The sequence below is a fragment of the Pseudoliparis swirei genome, chromosome 1, assembly GCF_029220125.1.
Source record: "Pseudoliparis swirei isolate HS2019 ecotype Mariana Trench chromosome 1, NWPU_hadal_v1, whole genome shotgun sequence".
In the NCBI taxonomy this organism is placed as follows: Eukaryota; Metazoa; Chordata; class Actinopteri; order Perciformes; family Liparidae; genus Pseudoliparis; species Pseudoliparis swirei.
The window spans coordinates 3936133-3963395 of record NC_079388.1 but is presented as its reverse complement, the minus strand read 5'-3'; the positions used below and the strand labels follow the sequence as shown (position 1 = coordinate 3963395).

Genomic DNA, 27263 nt, shown 5'->3' with positions numbered 1-27263 from the left:
ATGTTTTATAATTGTTTTACTTTGGTTTATTTGATAAGCGACATTATTAAAAACATTTCTGTAAATGTGCAAAGAGGCTTTTTTTCATAGAGAGGTAGACGTCATAAAACAAACCTAAAAACATAAGATAGCACATACAATGTTTGTATAATCAGTTTGAAATCTGATGCATTTGTTGTAAATAATACAAAATGATCGATGTAGTAGAAGTTTCGTAAGGTGTGAAGTTGCTGCTTTAGAATATTTAATGTTCTGGTTTCTAGAGGAACATTGTGGCGTTATTCAGTCACCATTTGATATTCAGGGCTCGACTCCATCTTTACACTCAGAGACAGAAGCTTCTGTTACATGTGTCGACTCATTGATATGAAATAGGCATAAGGTATAAAGGGACGATAGATAATGAGCTGCATGCAAACAGTCGAGACCAAAAGATCGCGTGTCTCGGACGAAGAGCAGCAAACACAGCATGATTTGATGTGAACATCCAGCGACCTCGACCTCAGTAACAGGTGACTGACACTAGAAAGGAAGGTCCGACCCTTAAGAAACCCGTCTTATTCATCTCTGGTGATTTATTTATGGACTATTTGCATCAGCCTCTCATATTTATTTGCCAGTAAAAATGGAGGAAAACAAGTTTTACAGCTGAAACAAAAGACAGAAACATAATTTGCAACCTGTTTGATAATCAGGGGCAAATGATTTGAGGATTTGTTGACTTGCTTTGTTATTGCAAAACAAATATCTTTGGCATTTCAAGATCTTGAAGGGCACTTCCCCACTATTAGAGTTATATTAATGTTTATATTATATACAGTATTGATACAAAAAATAGTCCTTTAAAAAGGGAAAGTGCTTTTGTGACAGTTATTATATTAAAATATGACTAAATAGTACTAAACCTGACAGAAACCAGATGCCAATTAATTTTAACTCAATAACAAAAGGTCTCCAAAGAATCCTGAACCTTCCTTTGATGACAGACGAATGACATGAACTGTGAGGCTTTTAGTTTTCTTTTAAATACCTGGTGCTCTGGGGTTAATTCATCTGTTAAGGGTGTGATTAATATTCATCATGACATGGCGAGCAGGTCAAAAGGATCAAACACAACAGAAGGTTAGAAAGGGGGGGGGAGGTAAAAGGTTAAAGAAATAATATATCAGGCAGGCAGCCAAATTGAAGTCTTCAAATCACAAGAGGAGGTGATTCCAAGAGGAAATAAAGAAGCAAATCCTAAAGCAGTTGCAGAACGTGAGGTCAGGCAGATGGCTGCAGAGTCACATGTTCTGACTCTGTGACATGATTCAATACGCAGTGTCGGGGGATGAGAGACATGTGATGTGATGACACCTTCTGCCTCCCTCTGATCACCAGGTACCACAGTGGGACATGAAGACAGAAACCTGCTCTTACCTCGTCGTCCTCTAGGCGGCGCTGCGTCTCCGTCATGAACTTGATGTACTGGCTGGTGAGCGTCATCAGCTCGCTGTAGCAGGTCCTCAGGGTGACGTACTGAAAGAAATGCAGCGGATTCACTTCAGTGGGTGTCCTAATGCACGGCTGTGGACGGGGCAGCAACTACATGTGTGAACTAGAACGGGCACTCGGTAGAGCGCATACCTTCACATATCACAATATTGGGCATTGAATTATGAACATTTTGGCATTAGTTGCATGCCAATTGGATACAAATTTACCGCGCTATTGTAAAAAGAAGATTTTGACCTTTTCATGACCTTGACCTTTGACCCGATCGATCCCAAAATCTAATCAAATGGTCCCCGGATAATAACCAATCATCCCACCAAATTTCATGCGATTCGGTTTAATACTTTTTGAGTTATGCGAGTAACACGCATACAAATAAATAAATAAATACACGGCGATCAAAACATAACCTTCCGCATTTTCAATGCGAAGGTAAAAATGGAAAAAAAGTGGACAAAATACATCTAGACATAGACATCTAGATATATCTTGACCTTGACCCCTGACCGAAGACGTCGTCTCTGCTCCCTTCAGAGCCACCGACTTCATCGCTTTAACACTTTAGTTGTGTTATAATTGTCTGGGTCTCACTCAAGCACAGTCAGACGTGAGGCCTCTCCTCCGTCAGACGTGAGGCCTCTCCTCCGTCAGACGTGAGGCCTCTCCTCTGTCAGACGTGAGGCCTCTCCTCCGTCAGACGTGAGGCCTCTCCTCCGTCAGACGTGAGGCCTCTCCTCCGTCAGACGTGAGGCCTCTCCTCCGTCAGACGTGAGGCCTCTCCTCCGTCAGACGTGAGGCCTCTCCTCCGTCAGACGTGAGGCCTCTCCTCCGTCAGACGTGAGGCCTCTCCTCCGTCAGACGTGAGGCCTCTCCTCCGTCAGACGTGAGGCCTCTCCTCCGTTGGTTCGTGTTATTGTGTGACTGTTGAATCCAAACCTTGACAAATCCAGTTGATTGACTAGAGGCAGCGATAGAGCAGCACACAGTCATCTGTTCCTGTCTCAGGAGTCGGGTGTCTTTGAGGAGAGCTGGATGGACATCACGGCTTCAGTCTGACGGCGAGCTGAATATAGTTTACACTTCATACTGTTTTTAGATGTCTAAAATCATTTAGCTTGACCTCCCGTCTGTTTAATAACACAGCTCTGCTGTAGGACTATGGAGGAGTACGTCACATGACCCCACTTCAAAACATCTGCTGATGACAGAGTGGTAGATACTCCACCAGGGGAACTAACTGGATGATTCTCCGGTGTGATGCACTTACCTCTTGAATGATATCGTCAGATGCACACTCCATTTTGGGTTTCTTGAGAGGAGAGGAGATGGGATCCTGGAGGGCTTTGAAGGTCAACATCTGGAGCTCGTAGTCCTAAAGGAGGGAGAGGATCATGTTGACCCGAGCCATGAGGGGCGTGGTGGTGTTGTCCAGCGTGAGGGGGGCTGTACGCACCTTGACTGAATCGATGTAGGCCTTGGCATTCTTCTGGCAGTTTTCAATCTTGTCTTTATTTTTCTCAATCTCTACCAGGAGTTTCTGTAGGAATTAAAACATGAAAACAACAGACAATGTTTCACTATTCAAAATGACTTTTAGCATATCTCATAATTCTTGTTCAAGGGAAATCCACATCGACTCTTATGTGATATGAGGGCAGAGTGACCACCAGAGGGCCTAGTGACCACCAGAGGGCAGAGTGACCACCAGAGGGCAGAGTGACCACCAGAGGGCATAGTGACCACACACACACAACTCATCCCCTCCTTGTACCTTCTCCTCTGCCAGCTGCTCCTTGAGGGCGTTGCTGTCGCCGATGGCAACGGCCTGAATCGCCTCCTGCCTCTGCCGCGCCCCTCCCAGCCAGCGGATGAGCCACTCGTAGCTCTCGTTGTAGGAGTTCATGTGGCGCCCGAGGAGGTCCAGCTCCCGCCTCCTCAGGTCCATCTGAGCGAACACGGCCTGCCAGCGGTCCAGCAGGCCGTTGACCAGCTGGCGGTGGTGCTCCAGCTCGGCGTCGCGCTCGCCGTGGATCCTCGTCATCTTGTCGTTGACGACCGTCGCCTTCTTCAACTCGTCCTGCAGGCGGTCGAACACCAGCTGGTCGGCCTCGGCTTCAGCGTGCATCGCCTGTCGCAGACAAAAGCAATCGATCACCGTGAACACGGAAGCCCTGCAGTGCAGCTCGGGAACAGTCGCGACGCGGTAGGAGGTCATTGAACAGGGGTCACATGCTGACCAATGGGTGCACAGGACTTTTCCAGGACTTTAAACCAAATTTCCAGGACCAAAACATTTTGTGAAATCTCGTTGCAGACGTGGAAAAGTGCGAAAAAAGTATTTAAACAATGGGAATTTCAAAATGACCTTAAATTGCACAAATGAATGAGAGAAAATAGTTTGATTAAAATTAAAATAAATCTCTAAATTTTTTTTTACAAACTTGCGTTGTGAGTATGAGAGCTTATGCCGGCTTATATTTAGAGCGTCTTTCTTTTAAAAACATTTTCATTATTTCAAACTCAACGTATATTAACATGTGAATATAACACATTTCCATGACTTTTCCAGAACTTTTGGGATTTCATTTTTTTCAAGGACTTCTCCAGGCCTGGAAATAACCGTTTTAAAATGCCGTGACTTCTCCAGGTTTTCCATGAGCGTCCGAACCCCGATTGAAGTTGTGACAAAGAGAAGCTACTACCTTCAGCTGGCTGCGCTGCTCCTCCACCTCCTTCTCTTCGGCCGGCACTTTGCTCACAGCGAGCAGACGGCTCTCGTAACTCTTCAGCGTGTCTTCTGCGTCTTTCGTGTTTCTGATCACAACGTCGATGGTCTTCAGCCTAAAAACAAGAGGTTTACCCTTTAAATGAAACAGAAGCACACCGCCAGCTGTACATTCTCGGCGAGGCGCCCGGAGTCACGAAGGCCTCACTTGTCCAGGTAGACGGAGGAGAGGCCGTAGACGTGGTCCATCTTCCTCAGCGTCACGTCCAGTTCGGAGCGCAGCATGGGGGCGGAGCTAGTCTGCTGAGGAGACGCCAGGACCTCCTCGGTCTTCTCGCTGATGGAGTTCAGGTCTTTCTTCAAGCCCTCCAACTCAGACTGGACTTTCTGTCATTGAAGAAAGGGAGGTGGAGAGAGAACTGATGTTATAGCCCGTAATATGACAGGGTTCTTACACATTTTGACCAATGGATTTCCAGGACTTTTCCAGGACTTTAAACCAAATTTCCATGATCAAACTTAAATCTCGGTATAAACATGAAATTTTTTGAAAATGTTGCGTATGGAGAGCGTACGCCGGCTTATATTTTGAGCGTCTTTCTTTAAAAAACATATACATTATTTCAAACTCGGCGTAAATGAACATGTGATTATAACACATTTCCATGACTTTTCCAAAACTTTTATGATTTGAGTTTTTTCCATGACTTTTCCAGGCCTGGAAATGACCGTTTTAAAATTCCATGACTTTTCCAGGTTTTCCATGAGCGTACGAACCCTGTATGAATATATCACCATTATGTTGGCAGTAAAATCAGAGGGGATCGGTGAGAGACCTGATGAGTATTTAAACGTTCATCAGGCACTCTAGAAATACATGTTGTTTGTTGTTGTCCTGCACTAGCGTCATGGTTACCATCTGCTCTGCCGTCTTCAGGGCGCAGGCTTTGAGCGGCTCCCGGTCCACAGCCTGGCGGAGACGGGTCATCGTCCGGTTCTCGCAGCCCTCCAGCCTCAGACGCAGGTCTTTGATCTGCGTCAGGTACGTCTTACACACAGACTCGTCCTGCTCTCCTGGTTGGATTGGACAAAAAAGTATTGATTATTATAAGTTTACAGAAAACACAAACTCTTGATACGTGTAATACCTTAAACTCCAGGGGCTTTAGTCCAATGACGGTCTATGATTTGCAGTATTAATGTCACATTGTGCACAGAACATGTACTTATTCATGCTGGATTGGTTCCATGTGGATTATTCGTCACGCTGGTTAATCGATCAGTTAATTAATTTAATCATTCAGTGCTAAAGATTCAACATCAGCTGCATGCAGAGACAAGAACGCCACACAGACTGAAGTTAGGAGGGAAACCAGAATCGGTGAGGAACAGGAAGCTGGTTGAGTTAATGGGTGGAATGAAACACGACAACACAACAGCACGTGATACACACACACACACACACACACACACACACACGTTCCTGTTCAGCCAATCAAAAGCTGCCACTGCACATCTACTGTAACTGAAGCGCCTTACCTGCTCTGGGTGGCACATAGCCTGAAACGTGAATCCAACGGTCAACACACACTCATCAAATGACCACGACTGGATGTCAACACACATGTCAGTGACTCGATGAGAGGATAGTTTGGTCCCGTACGGTCTCATAATCAATGTCCACGTCAGGGTGATGGAAGAACCCCCGGTGGTTCATGACACACGGCACACACCTTGCTCTGCAGAGCTGACCATCGTGTTGTAGTGCTGGTTGGCTCGGTTGTAGTTGGACTCGACCTGCATGCGATCCTCCGCCCCGAACATCTCCGAGTCCTGACTGTCCCTCAGGAAGTCCTGGTAGTGCAGCTCCAGGTTCCTCAGAGCGAGGCGGTACTCCTCCACCCTCAGGGTCTTAAACTACCAGGGTCCAGATGAAAGAGGGATGTGACAGACTTACATACTCACACTGCCACCACTGTCTTTCTGCACTCACATCCCCAATTCTTTGTCACTGTTGTTGTTTTATATTGGATATACATGTTGCTACTCTGCTGTCTTCAATGTCTTTTTTATATTCATCCTGATATTTGTAAATTGCATGTATGTACGAGGAGAGCGTACGTGTAACCGGAGTCAGATCACATGTATGTGCACACGTTCATGGCCAATAAAGCTGATTCTGAAATACTGTTTGTTTATTTAAGTCGAATGTAAACTAAGTATGTCTGAAGGAAGGTTTTATCTGAGTTAATTTGAAGTCAGATTTATGTTTGCAAGGTAAACATGGTACAGTATGTAAATATATTTACATGCTTTATAATACTGGGTTCAAATGAGGTGAAAGAAACGCCCTGACCCCCATCATCAGAATGTAAGTTTACTTTAGCCCGAAGAGGAGAGAAAAAGAGAAAAAAGCCTAGTAATAAAAATGATATCGCTTTAATATCTTTACTCTTCAGGTATAATGATTGTGATGCTGGGTATTTAAAAGTGTATATATGTATCCCTCCAGTCAGTTCTACTGTACTCCGGGGAGTTTATAACAACTCAAAGGCCTCGTTGGTGCATCGGCTTCTCTCTCATACGGCGTCGTTACCATGGTGACGTTCCAGGTCTTGATGACGGTGATGTCCCTCATCAGGTACTGCCAGGACTGCATGCTCTTCATGTCCACAAACAGCGTCTGCCACATGGTCTGCAGCCGCTGGAGGTTCCCGTCCAGCCTGAGGAAGGCGAGTGGAGGTGAGCACTTAACGCCACGGCGTGGGCTCGTGGATTCAGAGCCGAAGACGGCGACTCTCGTCTCACCCGGCAACACTGTTCACGGCGTCCTTATTGGTGGGTGGAACCAGGAAGCAGATGGACGGCACGGTCGCCTCGCTGCCTTTGTCGTTCAGCACCCGCCACATGAACGGCTGAGAATTGTTCAACAGAGCGCACTCGTCTCCTCTGTGGACCGTGATCTGGAAGAAAGGCCCATGAAGAGGCTCCATGAAGAGGCTCCATGAAGAGGCCCCATGAAGAGGCTCCACGAAGAGGCCCCACGAAGAGGCTCCACGAAGAGGCTCCACGAAGAGGCTCCACGAAGAGGCTCCACGAAGAGGCTCCACGAAGAGACTCCATGAAGAGGCCCCATGAAGAGACTCCATGAAGAGACTCCATGAAGAGACTCCATGAAGAGGCTCCATGAAGAGACTCCATGAAGAGGCTCCATGAAGAGGCTCCACGAAGAGGCTCCACGAAGAGGCTCCACGAAGAGGCTCCACGAAGAGGCTCAACGAAGAGGCTCCACGAAGAGGCTCCACGAAGAGGCCCCATGAAGAGGCTCCATGAAGAGGCTCCACGAAGAGGCTCCACGAAGAGGCTCCACGAAGAGGCTCCACGAAGAGGCTCAATGAAGAGGCTCCATGAAGAGGCTCCACGAAGAGGCCCCACGAAGAGGCTCAATGAAGAGACTCGTGAAGAGACTCGTGAAGAGGCTCCATGAAGAGGCTCCATGAAGAGGCCCCATGAAGAGGCTCCATGAAGAGACTCCACGGAGAGGCTCCATGAAGAGGCTCCATGAAGAGACTCCGTGAAGAGGCTGCATGAAGAAGCTCCACGAAGAGGCTCCACGAAGAGGCTCCATGAAGAGGCCCCATGAAGAGGCTCCATGAAGAGGCCCCATGAAGAGGCCCAATGAAGAGACTCCATGAAGAGGCTCCATGAAGAGGCTCCATGAAGAGGCCCCATGAAGAGGCTCCATGAAGAGGCCCCATGAAGAGACTCCACGAAGAGGCTCCATGAAGAGGCTCCATGAATGAAGAGGCTCCACGAAGAGGCTCCATGAATAGGCTCCATGAAGAGGCTCCATGAATGAAGAGGCTCCATGAAGAGGCTCCATGAATGAAGAGGCTCCATGAAGAGGCTCCATGAAGAGATTCCATGAAGAGACTCCATGAAGAGGCCCCATGAAGAGGCTCCATGAAGAGACTCCATGAAGTGACTCCATGAATGAAGGGGCTCCATGAAGAGGCCCCATGAAGAGGCTCCATGAATGAAGAGGCTCCATGAAGAGGCTCCATGAAGAGGCTCCATGAAGAGGCCCCGTGAAGAGACTCCATGAAGAGGCCCCATGAAGAGGCTCCATGAAGAGACTCCATGAAGAGGCCCCATGAAGAGGCTCCATGAATGAAGAGGCTCCATGAAGAGGCTCCATGAAGAGGCCCCGTGAAGAGACTCCATGAAGAGGCCCCATGAAGAGGCTCCATGAAGAGACTCCATGAAGAGGCCCCATGAAGAGGCCCCATGAAGAGGCTCCATGAAGAGACTCCATGAAGAGACTCCATGAAGAGGCCCCATGAAGAGGCTCCACGAAGAGGCTCCATGAAGAGGCTCCATGAATGAAGAGGCCCCATGAAGAGGCTCCATGAAGAGACTCCATGAAGAGGCCCCATGAAGAGGCTCCATGAAGAGGCTCCATGAAGAGGTTCCATGAAGAGGCCCCATGAAGAGGCCCCATGAAGAGGCTCCATGAAGAGGCCCCATGAAGAGGTTCCATGAAGAGGCTCGTGATTCAACCTAACACTCGATATTCATGTAGATGCTCTGGTGTTTACTGATAGGATGACGTCACTTCCTAAAATGCAGCTTTTGAACTGCATGTGCATTCAGAATTTAGATTACATTACATGTCATTTAGCTGACTTTTTTATCCAAAGCGACTTACAATCCTGTTACATTCACACACCGTACACACAGCTACAGGGAGCAACTCAGGCTTAAGTGGCTTGCTCACGGACACATCGACTAGTGCGGGGATTGAACCACCAACCCCCTGATTGAAAGACGCACCAGCTCACCACTGACCCAGTCACCCATATTTAAAACAATTATCAATCTTGGGGATATCCCAAATTGCTGAACAATTGGTGAAGCAGAATAACTTGATGGGGTTCAGACGCATACCTCCATCTGCTTGAAGTCGCAGACGGCCTGGACGGGCTGCTTGCCCTTTATCGCCGTGGCCGGGTTGCGTGGCTTCAGCAGGACGACGGTCTTGGCCCGTCGCTTCAGGCCTTCCAGGTGAGTTTTGAATTCAACGAGTTGCTCTTTTTCATCCTGTGGAGAAATGGTGAAGGCATGTGAAGCCTTCTCTAGAGATATGAAGTGTCTTGAAGTGTTTGGTACGTGAGCAGCATGGTGGTGAACCCACAGCCGCGTCCTGCAGGAGATCCTCCAGCCGGGTGACCGTGACGGAGCGGTCGCAGGTGTACTTCCTCTTCATTACGTCCTGCATCTTTTTGATCTTGTCCTCCGCCTCCTTCACGTCAGAGAAAAACTTGACGCGGAAGAAAAGGAAAGAAGTGAAGCTTTGAGAACGTGTGAAGGACAGATGAGCAATGAGGAATACTAATGGAGCTTTGAATAAGTGAACTCTTTCTAGATCAGGGGTGCTCACACTTTTTCAGCATGCGAGCTACTTATAAAATGACCAAGTCAAAATGAAAGTGACTTTTTTTTGTTGCTCCGTCGCTCTGCGGCGCGCGAGACGGAGAGCCGAGAAGTGTTAACGCGACACGTCGAGACAGAAGTGACATACTGTTGTGTAGAGAGACGATCAATAACAGACGGCTGTTTAGTTTAATAAAAGAACAAAGACGTCTTTAAGAAAAGGACCTTAAATTACTTCTGCTGTAATTTGGCGCTATAGAGAAAATTACAGGGTGGCGGGCGGAGATTTCAGGGGGGCGGGCCAATTTTTGTTTATGTCATGCGATATACCAATACTACGGCGCGATCGACTGGTAGATCGCGATCGACGTATTGAGCACCCCTGTTCTAGATGAACATCAAAGGGACGGTGGACCCACAAATGTATGATGTATTGTTCTTCTTCCAGGAGAGCTACGTATCGATCTAGATCTAGTCGTCTCTCCAGTAGAATGGGACGAGACGGCACTCAAAACAAATCAAAGATATTCAAGAGAAAGTTTCTTTGCAGAAGTTATGAGCTCAAGATAACCCAAAGACCTTGTTGTTCTTTCCCCAGAATACAACGTGACTCTAAACCCGACAGCTAGCTCCCCTAGCAACGCTGAGCGAGCTAACCCGACAGCCTCACGCGGACGTGGTGACGTCGGCGTGTAGAAGGAGAATAGTTCCTACATGAGGAAGGTTTGTGGATTATCCTGAGGAACCGGGTCAGAATCACTGGATAACAATCTGGCTTCTGTATTGAGTCTCGTGAGCCACGTGGCATGTTGCTCTGTTATCCTGTAAAGAAGGCCGACGTCTCTCCGCCCACGCCAACAGCTCGGTGGGCGGGAGGGAGCCTCATGTGGTTTGGACCCGCCCTGTCAGCTGGCTCTCAGAGGGCTGCTGAACACACCTGGTAGTAGGCGGTGTTCTCCTTCAGGTGGGTTTCCACGCAGCAGCACAGCTGGAGGATCCAACTCCACTGAGTCTGCAGAGCTCCGGTGAAGGCCTGAGCAGGGAGGGGGAGGGGCAACACTCTGATTCACAACGAGTACAGTGGAAGGCTTCGACACGGTGCCGAGTCGTCTCCCGGAGTCGCCGTACCTCGATCGTGATCCTGGCCGGGTGTCCGTCCCTCAGCAGCTTGTCTCCCGTGACCTGGACACCGTTCATCCTCTTCTCCCGGAGCTCCAGATCCCTCATCAGCCCCTGACACGACAAGCCACAACAATCAGCGTCACGCTGGTCCTGAGGAGCGCCGTCGGGTCACCGCGGCGGCCCTACCGAGTAGTTGTCCTTCTTGGTCGCCATGTTGGTGTTGCGCTCGCTCCAGTCGTAGTTGACCTCCTCTTCCTCTTTGTCGTTCAGCCACATCAGCTCTTTGGTGGCCGCGGTGACGAAGGCGTGCAGCTGGTCCAGGTCGTGCAGACGGGCCTTGGAGGCGCTCTGCAAAGGGGCGGATGATACGAGGGACGCATTCAGAAGAATGACGTGGCGATGTCATGCTTACTGCGCTGTTGACTTTTGTTTCTACGAGGAGCTTCGAGTTCTTGAGGACCTCTTGTTGCGTGTTTGTCGGAGCTCACCTGCAGCTTGCGGTACTGCAGCTCCAGCTTTTCCAGATACTCGCGATAAGCAGCTTTACTGACAGGTGAGATCTGACTCTGGAGGAGGAGGCAAGAAAACACACGGAAATAGATCAGTCAAGATATATAATGGTAATAAATTAGAGAAAAAACACCTTTTTGCCTCAAGATCTCTTTGTTCTAATATTGATATATATTTAATTTAATTATAGACTTATTTAACTAGGTTAATCTGTTAAAATCTAAATCTCTGTTTGGAGACTCATCAGAATGACAACACAATTAATGCATTTTATCCAACAATTAATGTATATTATCCAATAATTAATGTATATTATCCAACAATTAATGTATATTATCCAACAATTAATGCATATTATCCAACAATTAATGTATATTATCCAACAATTAATGTATATTATCCAACAATTAATGTATATTATCCAAGGTAAAGAAAGTAAGACAGAGAAAAAACGAGTTAAAGGAATTAACATAAACACCTAAAATAAACCAGAAAGAGGAGGAACGGTTTTAAATGGATTCACTTGCAGATTTCAGTCCTTAAAATATCCATGACTTAAAAAAATAAATAATGTACCATCATCCACGCTGCTAACTTCATCATCATACACAAAGATTTAGTTTCACTTATTCGGAGGTCTTGACCCAGACTCCGACCCAGTGGTCCACCTCAGATAGAACATCACACGTGTTTCCTCATGCATCCTGACATCCGTCCGTACCTCATCCGCCTTCGCCCTCTCGATCTTGGAGCGGAACTCCTCCACAGACTGGTGCAGGCCGCGGTGGCTGCCCAGCTGGGACTCCACGGTGGGCAGGTCGGAGCCCCACTGTCCGTCATCCACCCGGCGCTGGTTCTCCTCCACCCAGCCCAGCAGATCATGGATGTAGCGCATGGTGACCTCATCCAGCTCAGGCCGCTGCCTCATGGGCGCCTGCTGCAGGGTGTTGACCTGGGCGGCGTGGATCTGAGTCATGGGGATCTGGGTGGTGGTCACACTGGACTTGAGGCGCAGGTTATACTCACTGCGCAGGTTCACCAGCCTCTCGTGGAGGCGGTACACTCTGGGGACGGAACACAGATCAGTGGTCAGTGATGAGTCATCAACAGAACAATTAATCGGTTCATTGTTCAATCAACAAGAAAAAAATGCCAAATATTCACTGAATCCAGCTTCTCAACTTCGTGGTAGATATGTGTTAATGATCTGATCTTTGGGTTCTACACTATTGGTTCTGCACATTTTAAATAATCAATTAAGAGAGAGCTGGAGGGATGATGCATGTTTACCCACGAAATGCATCATCACACTGGTTCCCTCACAGAAAAGGGGATGCTAACATGTTTTAGATAAAGACAATCTTCTCTCATGAACACCACTGTTATGATTTTTAAAGAATAAATGCAACTGCCAAAATAAAAAAAGTTAACGTCCGACTATAAACAAACGACATCACGGCCACATGAGGGAGAGTAAACATCAAGAAGGAAATATAAAAGCTAATTCATGAGAGGGTTATGCATTGATATATTTTATATTGTAGAACAAAACGTTAAAATCTGTTTGCCGTGTGATAAACAAAGACCTTATTTCAGGCATCTCACCAAAAGGTCTTTGAAAAACAATCATTGACTACGAGACGAAGAACTGGAAGTACAAACACTCTATTCCGGATAGGACTAACTCCTGCAGCACTGAGTGATTAAAAAGAGATAAAAGGCAGATCAATTGATCGTGAGAGTAATCATACGTTCCAGCCCTCATGTCGAAAGTCGGTCATCCTCATTGTCGCATTATTATTTTTGCACCTGCGATACATCTGCTCGGCCTGAAGGTGGCGTCCATCTTTGAGCAGCTGAACGTCGTTGAAGAGGAAGCGGATCATTCCTTCCGCTTTGTCCAGGTCGGCATCCATCTCCGCCGTGTGCTGGGCAGGCCTCCCTGAGCTCAGCATCCTCACCTCCTGCAGACGGACACAGTTACAGCGCTGCATTCTGGGTACTCGGAGTAAAGCCGCTCGGTGCTCGCGTCTCACCGTCTGCAGCAGCGTCTCCACCTGGTTGAGCTGCTCCTCACACACCCCGGACTCCATCTGGACCTTACTGACCACCCTCTGAAGTCGCTCCAGCCTGCATGGGGAGAGGGGGGAGGTCAAAGGTCAAGAAACACTTTCAATAATAATAATAACTTTATTTATATAGCACCTTTAAAAACAATGTTTACAAAGTGCTCCACAGAGTCAAAGCAAAACAAGTGGAATAGCAAGAAACCAATATTACATTTAAAAGTATATATTAAAATTAAAATAAAAAATGTAATGTGTTTCAGGAGTCCAAAAGAACCAAAAGCAACGCCCCGATAACCTTGTGATTAACGACACATCAGATGACCAGAATATTTGTCTAAGATGGTTGCCGTGGTGACGCCGTCGGAGGCCACGTGTTTGCCCCGATACAACTTTTACTTCCCGTCCTACAAAGCCAACCCAGTGTCTTTGGACTTCATAATTAGGAAATGAGTCATCATGATCCTGGGCGCACAGTACCCAGTGGGTGAGTCATTCCTCATCTTCATTTCTTAATGTTGATTTAAATGTGTTTGCTTTGCGATGAGGTTCTATTGCGTCGACTCGCCTCTCAAATTCGGTCCTGAGGAGACGTTCCCTCTCCAGTATGGCGATGTGCAGACGACCCCATTCCTTCTCCACATCGAAGGGATGATAACTCGGCGGCACTTTGACGAGTCCTGCCTGAACGGCACCCTGCAGAATAACAAGCAGGTTAAGGCGGACAATTCATTTCTTTTATGGCGTTAAAATATCAAAAAGAAATCGGGACGAAAATCCCCAAACCCAAGTTAACACATTCAAAAGTGTCCCATTTTAGTAGCTGTAACGTGATGCTTGAACAACGACTGCACCCATGAATATATGATCAGAACAGTAATCCAGTAATCGATTGAGTATTTAAGCTGTAAACCAGGTGAACTAAAGCTACTTACCTCAAACGACTTGAAGATTTGTTTGGAGCGGTTCTTGTCGGCCTCTTTAGCAGGAAGCTCGGTTTCCTTAAACTTCAGAAACTGACGCCAAAGAACCTGCAGACCAAAACAAGGGATTAACTAGAATGGGCACTCGGTAGAGCGCATACCTTCGCATATCACAAGATTGGGCATTGAATTATGAACATTTTGGCATTAGTTGCATGCCAATTGGATACAAATTGACCGCGCTATGGTAAAAAGAAGATTTTGACGTTTTCATGACCTTGACCTTTGACCCGATCGATCCCAAAATCTAATCAAATGGTCCCCGGATAATAACCAATCATCCGACCAAATTTCATGCGATTCAAAGAAGATTTTGACGTTTTCACGACCTTGACCTTTGACCCGATCGATCCCAAAATCTATTCAAATGGTCCCCGGATAATAACCAATCATCCCACCAAATTTCATGCGATTCGGTTTAATACTTTTTGACTTATGCGAATAACACGCACGCACACATACAAATGCACGGCGATCAAAACATTACCTTCCGCATTTTCAATGCGACGGTAATAAACGCGGCTGCTTATGTCAAAACTCTTTTGTTCAGACTTCCGGCCCAGGCCGCTCACCTCGATCTCCTCGTAGCTGGTGGGGAACTTCCTCTCCTCAAAGACCATGATGTGGTGCCGGATCCACTGCAGCAGCAAGGTGACCAGCTCGTAATACTCCTGCCAACGAAGCTCCAGCTCCTGCAGCACAGACAGGATTCAGTCAACCGGAGACCTCAGTCATCCTCCATTGATCTGACAGTAGAGAGGAGGAGGGACGGCCTGGGCTGCGGACACTCGCCTGCCAAGGAGCTTCTATTACACAGATGCTCTAAAGTTGCTGATGTTTTATTTATTTTTTCTTTGGTTTATTTGATACGGGACAGTCAGAGCACATTAATAAAAACATTTCTGTAAATGTGCCAGAGTTATTAGCCATGAGGCTATTTTTCATCTGTAGTCCTGAGAGGCAGATGACATAAGATTACATATACAATGTTATACAATATTTACGCTTTCCAATGGGTGCATTAACAACTAGAACGGGCACTCGGTAGAGCGCATACCTTCGCATATCACAAAATTGGGCATTGAATTATGAACATTTTGGCATTAGTTGCATGCCAATTGGATAAGAATTTACCGTGCTATGATAAAAAGAAGATTTTGACATTTTCATGACCTTGACCGTTGACCCAATCGATCCCAAAATCTAATCAAATAATAACCAATCATCCCACCAAATTTCATGCGATTCGGTTTAATACTTTTTTAGTTATGCGAGTAACACGCATACAAATAAATAAATACATACACGGCGATCAAAACATAACCTTCCGCATTTTCAATGCAAAGGTAATAAATAGTGAGAATAGTGAATACACTCTTAGACATTATCAAGTACTAACAAGACATGCAACGAGAAGACTCAAATTCAAAACAGACAAAGTAAATAAGGGAGAACTCTGTTAAAACGGACAGGATACATGTTGTGACACGGCCTTTACAGACTTATCCTTTCTTTGGAAAGGTTTTACGACTCGAAAGCTTTAAATTAGATATTTTCATCATTCTGTCCACACAACAATATGGAAACTGATCTTGCTCAAATCAGTTTGATGAAGAAAGAATCCTAAATATAACAGACATGAAGAACATCTGGGGAAGTAGTTGTGATGGGGAGAGGGCTACAGGCGTGTGCCGAGTACAGTCCTACCTAAGGTCTTGACCTCCTAGAATAAAGAGCCGGCCTCCCGTGTGTCGAGTTGAGTGTTGGTTCATTAAAGTAAAAACAATTTGTGGATCGATGGTTGTGAGAATCCTTTTGGTGGAATGCACAGAACGGCTATATTTACTACTACTACTATTAACTACTACAGCAATCGTGACGGCGATCATGTAGGCCACGTTTAAAACACTGCTTCTAGTCTCGATCTTCAAAGTCATCTGATGACGACCTGATGAGGAGGAAGAGCAGACTCACATTGGCCCTGACCCCGCTCTGAACGTCCGGTACCCTGGGCATGGCGTCGTACAGGGAGGAGACGTACGTGATGAGGGATTTCTCATCTGGATGGGGCACGTCCACATCTGGAGGAAGGAGGGAACAATATATTGTATTATGTAAGTGTGGCGCTGAAGAACAAGAAAGGCAAACAAGCTCCAAAGCTCTAGGATCCTCTCACCCTCGGGGTCCAGCAGGCGGGTGACGCCCAGCTCTCGGTCTGCCAGGCTGAAGGCCTGCTCCAGGTTCTCCTGGTTGCTCTGCCGGTACACCTGGCTCATGTCGATCAGGTTGGGCCTTCGGAGAGAAGAGTGAGCACACACAGGTGGTTATTACTGTCGATCGACACTTAATAACTTGAGTGCATGAGTGAGGGTTAAATATGTCAGCGAGACAGATGCCCATGAATCACCGTCTGACATTTTTCTTAATTCTCCTGTGTTTTTACAATTCAATTACATTTTCTCACCCGGCTGTCAGGCGGAAAAAAGAAAGACACACGTTTCATATTTAATGTAGTTGCAGTGGCTTTGATCTTTGCTGGGAGGGCAAGCCGGAACAAGAGACCTCCCTGCCAACCCACCCAGCCGTCACTTAATGCACAAAGACAGGGAGACACGGTCCCTCTGGCAGCAGGATCACTGCAGCATCATAACGTGTCGCCACAAGTTCAGAGCATCAAGGGAACAAAGTGCATCTCATGTGGACAAAGACAGACAACGAACGTGGATTAATTCTGCATAACGTAAACAGTGTTACGCGTACGCTTCTCCGCCTCTCTGGACGTGGTATTCTTTGCGCGCCCCGGGTGGAGCTCCCTCCAGGTAGCGGGTCGCCCGCTGGTAGGACAGTCGGTCCCCGCTCAGGCGGACGAAGCGAGGCTCCGACCCCGACTCGTGCTCCTCGCTCCGGGAGGCTCGACTGGAGCGGGCCCCGGGGCCGGCGGAGCCGCGGCCCGAGTCGAAGGAGCTCTCCGTCGGGATGTCGTCGCACAGCATGACCACGCGGTCCTCCAGGTCACTGCCGGAGCCCGCCGTGCTGCTGGAGGTGCTGTTCAGACGCCTCTTCAGGGTGAATTTCCTCTTCAGCTTCATCATTGTAGCAACGGTCGAGTTCCAAGTGAGGAGGGTCCAAGAAAATAGCTTTTATATAGCCCCCCCCCCCCCCCACACAAAAAACCTGACTTAATTCTAGCTCAAGTCCACTGGAAATCCCTAATTAAATCCATGTGCTGTGAGTTTCTGCTCCGGTTCAGCTGATCGCGGCTGAGACTCCTCGCTGCACGTCCTGCTCCTCCTCCACCCACACAGTCTGGTGGAGCAGCAGGCGTGTGTGTTTTGCTACAACCTGCAGTGAGCATCGCTCCAGGGCAACCTTTTCTCAAATGAGGAGGATACACCCACATCGTGGAGAGAAGATGCATTCCCTCTTCCCTCGAGGGATGCCAACTCAGCTTGTTGATGTTATTTTGGTGTCGGGTGGGGAAGCCTCCCTGTGAACGCACAAAGTGGTGCTCCACCCAAAATATATCATTTGAGTGTAAAACGGTCGACGCCTGAAGGCTTGAGGGTGCTGTTGCACTTTGTAGTTTCTCTATTGAGATGGACAGCCAGGACACATTATCAAATCACCTATACAAGTTTATAACTGTACAAAACTTACATTCCTATGTGAATGCGAGCGCATTGCATTTCTGATGGAAGCAGTTTATTCAGGTCAGAATCGATCTGACTGAGATCGATTCAAAGTGTATTGAACGGATGAGTTATGGTGATTATCTCAACGCGTGATTTATAACAGCCGAGACGCATTTTTGCGCTGACAGGTCAGGTGTGCTGCCGCAGAGAGTGAAGTATGAAGAAGGTCTCGGAGGATACACGTCCTGCGGCGTGACAAGTCCAGGCAAGCTTCTTATTCATCAGAAAAATGTTTCTGCATGGTTGAAGGACTCGCCATGGCATCCTGTCTTACATCATGTTTATACGTCACCATTATTATTAATATGCAGGTTGTTTTAATCATTTGAGATCCTTATAGTGCAGTTTATTGTACGCATGTTAGATTCAAAGTGTCTTTCTTTGCCCTTACCTCACCATTTGTATCCAATACGTTTTAACCCTCCTATTACCTTTGGGGTCAATTTGACCCCATTCAATGTTTAACCACTCTAAAAAAATAATTGACATCATTAATTTTGCTTTATATTTCACGACTTTTCCTAATTTATTGGGGACAACTGGGAAAACATAACATTCACATGATGATATGTTTTCACAGTCCTTTACACAACTTCGGTATCGGTTTACTTTGGGTTAAATTTGACCCCAGGCTGTTTTTCACTGTGTAAAACATATAAGAACTAGAACGGGCACTTGGTTGAGCGCATACCTTCGCATATCACAAGATTGGGCATTGAATTATGAACATGTTGGCATTAGTTGCATGCCAATTGGATACAAATTGACCGTGCTATGGTAAAGAAAAGATGTTGACCTTTTTATGACCTTGACCTTGACCTTTGACCCGATCGATCCCAAAATCTAATCAAATGGTCCCCGGATAATAACCAATCATCCCACCAAATTTCATGCGATTCGGTTTAAAACTTTTTTTGTTATGCGAGGAACACGCATACAAATAAATAAATAAATAAATACACGGCGATCAAAACATAACCTTCCGCATTTTCAATGAGAAGGTAAATATCAACTTTTGTATCTATTTAAAGGGCTATTTAGGTAGTTAACAAACAAACATAAAGTACCTCACACTTAAACTTGGAAAACAATATTAATTCAAAAACTGTAATGTTCTGGAGGTTTTAATTACTGGGGTCAAATTGACTCCACGGGTAAAATATGTAAGTACATTTGAAGGCAACAGGAGGGTCAATAGTGCTGATGCGTCTCACCTGTGTTTGTGCACGATGGCGTTGAAGAGCTTGCCGTCCCTCCAGCTGGTGGTGAAGTTGTCGCAGCGCAGGCCCTGGTAGCCCTCCACCATCCTCTGGGACCACAGCAGCAGCTTCTCTTTGGCCGTCATGTCGTCCGACTGGCCGTTCACCTGGATGTCTGAGATCTGGAGGAGAGACAACTGGTCAGAGACAGAATCAATTATGCTTTATTTCTTTCCTGTCGTGTTTAGATCTTCAGCTCTGGATCCTTTTGAGTTTAAATGCACGTATTTGAAGTCACTTTGGTACATTTCAAATGAGTTTTGAGAATTTGTTCCTAAGTATTACATCCAACACTTCAACCAACACTGTTATATTTATGAAAAGTTAAATTCAAAAGACTTTTATTCATCTCGACATCGACTTTACTTTTCTCTAATCTTCTGATTTCTTCTAGAAGTGAGATGAGTCACGTTTAAAACCTCAAACAACGACCAGCACTTTGACTTTGAGGGCAAAAGAAACATTAAGCTCACTGTGAAAAGTCACTGATGTTACAAAGCACAAGTTCTCCATAAATACTGAATGAGGTGTCCCAGAGCTCGCAGGCAGATCCCTTTTTAAGAACACACGACTGAAAAACATCCATCGTCAATATTTTCCTTGCAGGAGAGACGGCAAGACTTTAAATAAACCAATATTTGAATTTGGCTGTTTTAATGTTGCATGAATCCACCGTCCAGCAGCTGCTGCCTGTGACATCAGATGTGCACAAATGGTACTTATGAAAAGTCCCTGGTGTTTGTTTTGGTGGGCTGGACGTACCAGACGGGCGGGGCTCTCGACAAAACGAGGCACAAGTCGTAAAAAAAGTGGCAACAATCACAGGAAAACCTCTGGAGGTGAACTGCATGCGAGGAAGATGTGTAACGTATGTCTGTCACGACTCTGTGATTTTACATGTCAGACGACGGCGTTACGTCTGCTGTACGCTCTCTGGACTATGAAGGTTGCACTTCCAGCCTCCTACTGGAACACATGCGGTTTCATTACCACAATACGCTATTCATAGTGTTTTGGGGTATGACGATGAGTCAGAGCAGAACTAGCACTTTCACAGACTTCTTTTTTTTCTCTGCAGGAAAGGGTGGAGGAGGAAAAAAAGAAGGCGTCTCTTCCTTCTGCTATTCCCCCGGAGGGAAACCCCGGCGCTGCATCGAGGACGTGGGCACGCGGTGACTCAGGCGCCGAGGCGGAGACGCCCTCGCAGCCTCGCGCTTAGAAGGGAATATCACGAGGCCGCTATTCATACCGGTGGATTAGTGAGCTGGGATGTGCATCTGGGGAGAGAGACGCCATTGTGTTTGTGATGACTGGGTTTGTTATCGAGGAAACAATGAATGACTCAGTGAAGAAGGACATGTTGTTTTGGTTTTCTTTCTAATGCTCAGCTAGAGATCAGAGAGAACGTTCCTGAAACCACATGTGCAGGAGGCAGGAGATCCTCTTGCCCACGTCTCCTTACAGCTCTCACTGGAACCACTGAGTCACACGGGGAGAGGAACCACATCCCAACAGAACCGCCACGCCACCAAAGAATGTCCATGTGCTCCCAACTGTTTATACCCAAGAATCCCCAAATCTACCAAACATCTGCTGACTGAATATGAAAACACGCCTCTTCTCATCAGGAACATCTGACGAGTTCTGTTCTCCAACGAGGCGACGAGAAACCGTTGATGTTGAAACGATGTTTAGATTGAACTGTGACACACAACCAGATACACATCTCTCTGATGTCGCTCAGGTTTAATAACACTTTTATAATGTGTTTATTGTCTGTGGTGTACTGTGGACTGTCTATTGTTGTCGGTACGAGTCTATTGTTGTCGGTGTGAGTCTATTGTTGTCTGTACGAGTCTATTGTTGTCTATATGAGTCTATAGTTGTCTATATGAGTCTATTGTTGTCTATATGAGTCTATTGTTGTCTATATGAGTCTATTGTTGTCTATATGAGTCTATTGTTGTCTGTGAGTCTATTGTTGTCTATATGAGTCTATTGTTGTCTGTATGAATCTATTGTTGTCTATATGAGTCTATTGTTGTCTATATGAGTCTATTGTTGTCTATATGAGTCTATTGTTGTCTGTGTGAGTCTATTGTTGTCTGTATGCGTCTCTTGTTGTCTGTATGATTGTTTTGGTAATAAATGAATTCCCCCACAGGGAGTCACTATCACGTTCTCCTCTCACAGGAGGACAGAGTAGAGTCTCTGAATAGATCTCTGAGCATCCTTCAGAGGTGAAGCGTCCGGCTCTCAGACGGGAAGCGGAGGTGCTTGTATAAACCAGTTCTGCCAAATGTTCAATAAAGACTATTTCTAAACGATGTCAGTCGGCCTGAAGCCGCTGTGTCAACATCAGGAGGAATCCGATGATTGAACCCAGAAGAGGGGAAGAGGCTCCTCCTCACCAGGAATGAGAGTCAACTATGAAGCTCATGGAAGAATCGGATCTCAAGCCATTAATGTGCAGTTTCAAAGGAAACATGCAGGACATGTGAGACGGCCGCTTCCCAACAGGACTCGCTCTGTCTACTGTTAGGTTGTAATAGTTTATTTTGATAACATGTGCAGAGGTCTTATGCTTTAAATTAATTCATATAGAAAGATATTATAATAGGGAATATTAGGGACAATATTGATATTGTTATTAATGTATGATGAAGCATAGGGATAATGTTTACTCTATGCAAATGTAAATGCCAAGAATTAATGTATGTTGCATGTGAGTGACTGTATGTGCCGGTTGAATTCCGTGAAGTGACTTACAATAATAGACGGGACTTTTATTGTGAAAATACTTGACCGGAAGTGACGTTTTGACCCGGGGTTCAGTGACATTCGACCCCTCCATTGTTCTAGCGGGACTTTGAACCAATCACCAGGTGTTAAAGGCTGGACTCACCTTAGAGAGTGAGGATTGGCTGATTTTGAGTCTAAGACTTTGTGGATTAGAGAGAGCGCTCTCTTCCTACGGGACCCTGAAGGCTGACGAGCCGTACCGATGAAGACCACGATCGTGAGGCCTTGAATGTTTGTTTTACACTTCCTGCCATTAAATGTTGATCACGTGCGTCCGGAAGCCTGTTTCCCATCATTTGCGAAGTGCCAAGTTTCAGAATATCTTTATACTAGTCTGAATACGTGCAGAAGGAAAGAAACGTTGTTCTTTAGTCCAAAGGTTCCTCTCAAATCTCCTAATGTAAGTCCACCGCTGCACCGGCGGTACACGAGGCCGTACGGGTTTGTGCTTTTGGACTGAGGCGTCACGGGAAGCGTCACCGCAGTTAGATGAATGCAATTCACGCGGGACCAAAGTTCACACGGCCAAATACTGTCTGGTCACTTTTAGCCGAACGCTGTTGGGAGCAAAAGACTCGGGTACGGGATTATCAGAGTTTTTACGGCCTATTGAGACGTGCATGTGGAAAGTGTGTTTATTGTTTCCATCACGCTGTGACACCTCTGTCAATTTCAACAAATCACTGCAGACCCCTCCCACCCCGGACACAAACTATTTAAACTCCTCCCCTCTGGTAGACGTACAGATCACTGTTCGCCAAAACCTCCAGACACAAAAACAGTTTCTTCCCCCTCGGCGTCTCACTACTGCACAGCTAACCCACTGTAGCATCTATATTTATATATTTATCACTGTACTTCTCGCACTCTCCACTTCTTCTTGCACTACTGTTTCACAGCTACTGTATATAGCCATTGCGCCTTGTATATACTTTCTTAAACTTCTTAGACCGTTGCACTGTTTGTTTTGTACTGCACTGTTTTGTTTTTGTGTTTTTGTTTTGTATTGTATTGTGTTGTAATGTATATTTTGTGTAACCACACTGAGAGTCACTTTACCAAGCCAAATTCCTTGTTTGTGCAAACTTACTTGGCCAATAAAACCTGATTCTGATTCTGATTTGAAATAAATGAAAAGAAAAGGATCCCGATGCTTCGACGGAACATACCAAACCACGACACTGAAACTGTGTGTGAACCAAACCGTGACTTCTGTGTACCGAGACACACCCACAGTGAGTTATAGCAGAGGTGAAGGCGTCCTCCATACCTGGAAGTGAAGGATGATGGTCCATATCAGCCCCAGGGTCAGCTTGGGGTTCCCATCCGCGATGTCGTCATTCCTGATGTTGACCAGTTTGACCTGAAGGGAGCCGTTTCCCAGGTGAGCACGGAGAGGCGGAACAGAAACATTCAAGTGCTGGTGTGAGGCGGACCTGGCTGCGTTTGAGGAAGTCCAGGGCGATCTGGACGTTCTGCAGCTTGTGGAAGCGCATCCGGCCTTTCTCCCGCGGCTGCAAGAGACGAGAGGACGAGTTAGAGATCCGCCGCCGAGCCCCGGGACCGAGGGACGGGTGCTGTTGCCTTTTGTGATGGAAACAAAAAGATCGGCTCGATCGGATGAACAAAATAATCATCCCGGTCGTGATGTGAACGTAAAAAAAAAATTCTAAATACGGCAAATTTGAAGTGCGATTCAAATTGTGCGTGATCGTGATTCAAAGCGTTTTGGTCGGGTTTGACCACATGACACCTGAAGTGCATTATACGAACAAACCAGCCAGCATGTCTGAAGGTGGGAGCTGAATGGATGTTGATGAATGATCTGCGATCCGATTCCCCCGGCAGCGTCGGCCATGACATGACGACAAGCTCTGAATTCGTCGCCACATCCACTCGCATGTGCATTTGCTTTCAAAGGGAAGCCGATACGTGACGATTGTAAATAGTCACAGCTACGCTGCATCACTAGAGATCCCTGACTCAGCTTTAATTATCATGGATATTCTTTGAACTCATTCTGGCGATACAGGTGCACCTTTAAGTGGCTTCTTCCAAAGTGATGCTCTTCACTTCTCAATGACATCTGAGTGAAAACCTATCCGATTACTGGACTCCAAATTTGAAAAATAACCACCATTAAATGACTTTTAAATAATGAGTGACTGTATATTATTCCCCTGAGCTCAGCTCGCTCACTGATGACAATGGGGGGGGGGGGGGGGGATGTGGGCACAGGAAGTGGACAACACACGGGGAGTGTGACGGTCATCATGCACAACCCAGCAGCCACCGGGGGTGGTGACGCATGCCACGCCCGACGCCCGCAGTCCAGGCGCCACTCACCAACCGCACGTTCCTCGCGAGGTCGCGTTCCCTCGGCTAGAGCGCCGCGAGGGAGGGAGGCGGAGGGCAGAGGTCGGGGCAAAGGTCGGCAGGAATTAGAGAAAGGGAAAATACAACCAGGGGTCAAACAGGTCAGTGCAGAGAAGTTACGAGATGGAAGCAAAGGATGGAAATTAGTGTCTTGAGAGGCTCCGTCGCCAGGAAGTCAGAGGGGCCATCAGACGGGTTTGGGGGCAGAAGCAGAGGTCCTCCAGCTAAAGGGTCAAAGGTCACCAAAGCTCACCAGTGTCTCTCCGGAGAGCACCTCCAGCAGGGAGATGAGGTTGTGTCCATCTCTGAGGTCCTCGTACAGGTCCGTGATGTGCCTCTGGGTCTGTGGGGAGAAGACGGGAGGCACACGTTAACCACAGGGTGTTGACCCGGACACCGAGTCCGTCGCCGTGTGAGCCGCGGCTGACCGGAGCGGCTGACCGCCTCAGCACAAACGCGGGACTGGACGAGCACGGACGCTTGTGACTGAATCCCCGTCATGTTACGGCAAAATTAAAACAGCAACTTAAAGGGAAAGTCTGGATGTCTTCATGGGGTTGTACGAGGTCGTTATCCATACGGTGTGCTGCTCACGGAGCTGGAGGCCCAGTCTCTACTGGCGTCTGACGGACAGTTAGAGCAGTGATGAGAACCTCAATCTAGCGTAGGCGTACGACTGATGCTGATGACTGTATTACAGCTAAATGTTTACATTCAGTACATTCAGTACATTCAGTTCATTTAGTCCATCACTCTGCTGCCCTGCTGGTTCTCATGTCTCTTCAAACTGGGGGCGTGCCGACGGCCGCCTGCTGTGGACGAGCACCTCATACAAACCCACTTCAAAACCAGTCCTTTAAAAGCCATGGATAATGCACAACAACAACAACAACTAGAACGGGCACTCGGTAGAGCGCATACCTTCGCCGCAGCCACATTTTGGCATTAGTTGCATGCCAATTGGATACAAATTGGTAAAAAGAAGATTTTGACCTTTTCATGACCTTGACCTTGACCTTTGACCCGATCGATCCCAAAATCTAATCAAATGGTCCCCGGATAATAACCAATCATCCCACCAAATGTCATGCGATTCGGTTCAATACTTTTTTAGTTATGCGAATAACACACAAACACACACACACAAATAAATACACAGCGATCAAAACATAACCTTCCGCATTCTGCGAAGGTAACAACAACAACAACAACAACAACAACTGTCTGCCTTCTGCAGTGGCAACTGCGTCCACATGTTGGGTTCTTTTAAATAGTTTTCCTCTTCCCAGGTTTGGATCCTTCAGGTGACAAAGTGCATCGTAAAGGCGTGGAGAGAGGTGTTGTGAGCCCGATGGGTCGCACATGAAGTTCAGAAGAGCAACATCTAAGAGATGTTTTCAAATATATTTTTGGGGTGAATATGTTTATGTTTGCCTTATTGTTCTCATTCAAACACACCAACTACATCCTGGTTTGATTGGAACCTCTTTAATTACTTAATTGGTCATTTCCTTGTGATGTCGCTGTATCACAGCAATAAAGCTGATCAGAATATTACGTCATAACCAAAAAGAAGGATACTAGAACTATTATTATTATCGAAACGTATATATATATATATATATATATATATATATATATAGATAGTACTTCCGGTATACTTATTGCAGGCCTCTTATTACTTCTTAATGCACTGCAGAAAAGGCTCTGACAGGAGTGAGAGAGCGTTAAAAGGAAGGAGAAGGGGAGGGGTGAGGGGTTAGAAGCTGAAGAGCTGTGTGGGAGTGGGAGGGGCTAGAAAAGTTGACGCAGACATGCAGAACTTAATGTGCGTCGTCCACGCAGCGCTCACTGACAGCCCCTACCTCGGCCTTCCAGTGCTGGTGGGCAAAGGACGGGAGGACAGGATGAAGGATGGAAAGAAGAGACATGTTGGTGAGAGAAGGTATCAAAATGAAGGAGAGAGCCGAGCGAAGACACGCAGGCCGACGCCCGTTTGATTTCACACAAAGTGTTCCTGGTCTTTTTATCCCGTCTAAAACCACTACTGTGTTCAGTCTTGTGTTTGTGGATGTTTGTGTAGCTCTGCAGGGACGTAAGACGCCCCAAAACGTCAATAAGACAGAACTACGTCTGCTTTTCCTTCTGCAAAACGGCCGTTGAGTGAAAATGGAGCGCTCCCTCACAGGCCTACCGCGAACACAAAGAGCATTTGTATCGTGTTGTTTTTTGGGTTTCGCGGACTCCGTTGGGTCCGACATCGCCTCCTACCCAAGGGAACATGTGTGTGTGTCGTGTCTCGTCGGTTATTTTACGTTTGAGGTTTAAGTCCTGTTTTCCATGTCCGCTTTTATTTTGTAGTAACTGTCCTCTCTCGTTTCAGAAACTTTATTTCCTGCCCCGGTGTTTCCTCGTTAGTGTGATTGTCTGCTCCTCCCCTGATGGTGTCCACCTGTTCCCCAGTTCCTCCTGTATTTTCAGCAGTTCCAGCATAGTTCTGATTTTGTTTGTACTTTGATCAAGTCTTTTTTCCCAGCATAGCTGTGATTTTCTGTTTTTCTAAACCCAATCTTAGTTTCCTGCTCAGCAGCAACTTTAAGTTGTACTTTGTTTCTTTGGAATTTTTGGGGACTTCTTATGTTAAAACTAGAACGGGCACTCGGTAGAGTGCATACCTTCGCATATCATAAGATTGGCATTGAATTATGAACATTTTGGCTTTTGTTGCATGCCAATTGGATAGAAATATGGTAAAAATAAGATTTTGACCTTTTCATGACCTTGACCTTGACCTTTGACCC

The 27263-nt window shown here is 46.5% G+C and overlaps 1 protein-coding gene across 12 annotated transcripts in view; it reads right to left on the bottom strand.

The window, feature by feature from the left end:
* pleca (plectin a) overlaps positions 1–27263 on the bottom strand; it is a 102278-nt gene that overhangs the window by 12384 nt on the left and 62631 nt on the right. For 8 of the 12 annotated variants that reach the window (XM_056413944.1, XM_056413961.1, XM_056413994.1 and 5 more), the window contains 29 exons: positions 24716–24805; positions 23523–23600; positions 23357–23449; positions 19240–19406; positions 16510–16625; positions 16308–16414; positions 14906–15025; positions 14286–14381; positions 13919–14046; positions 13321–13414; positions 13094–13248; positions 12006–12348; positions 11263–11340; positions 10961–11122; positions 10781–10885; positions 10590–10685; positions 9414–9539; positions 9167–9319; positions 7028–7182; positions 6816–6942; positions 5953–6136; positions 5759–5779; positions 5136–5293; positions 4428–4606; positions 4197–4335; positions 3266–3622; positions 2948–3031; positions 2762–2866; positions 1420–1518 (listed from right to left, as the gene is read on the bottom strand). In XM_056413944.1, the coding sequence (XP_056269919.1) occupies positions 1420–1518; positions 2762–2866; positions 2948–3031; positions 3266–3622; positions 4197–4335; positions 4428–4606; positions 5136–5293; positions 5759–5779; positions 5953–6136; positions 6816–6942; positions 7028–7182; positions 9167–9319; positions 9414–9539; positions 10590–10685; positions 10781–10885; positions 10961–11122; positions 11263–11340; positions 12006–12348; positions 13094–13248; positions 13321–13414; positions 13919–14046; positions 14286–14381; positions 14906–15025; positions 16308–16414; positions 16510–16625; positions 19240–19406; positions 23357–23449; positions 23523–23600; positions 24716–24805 (3915 nt within the window). The remainder of the gene's footprint in view (positions 1–1419; positions 1519–2761; positions 2867–2947; positions 3032–3265; positions 3623–4196; positions 4336–4427; positions 4607–5135; positions 5294–5758; positions 5780–5952; positions 6137–6815; positions 6943–7027; positions 7183–9166; positions 9320–9413; positions 9540–10589; positions 10686–10780; positions 10886–10960; positions 11123–11262; positions 11341–12005; positions 12349–13093; positions 13249–13320; positions 13415–13918; positions 14047–14285; positions 14382–14905; positions 15026–16307; positions 16415–16509; positions 16626–19239; positions 19407–23356; positions 23450–23522; positions 23601–24715; positions 24806–27263) is intronic. The other 4 variants (XM_056413953.1, XM_056414038.1, XM_056413977.1 and 1 more) reach the window with 1 other exon arrangement.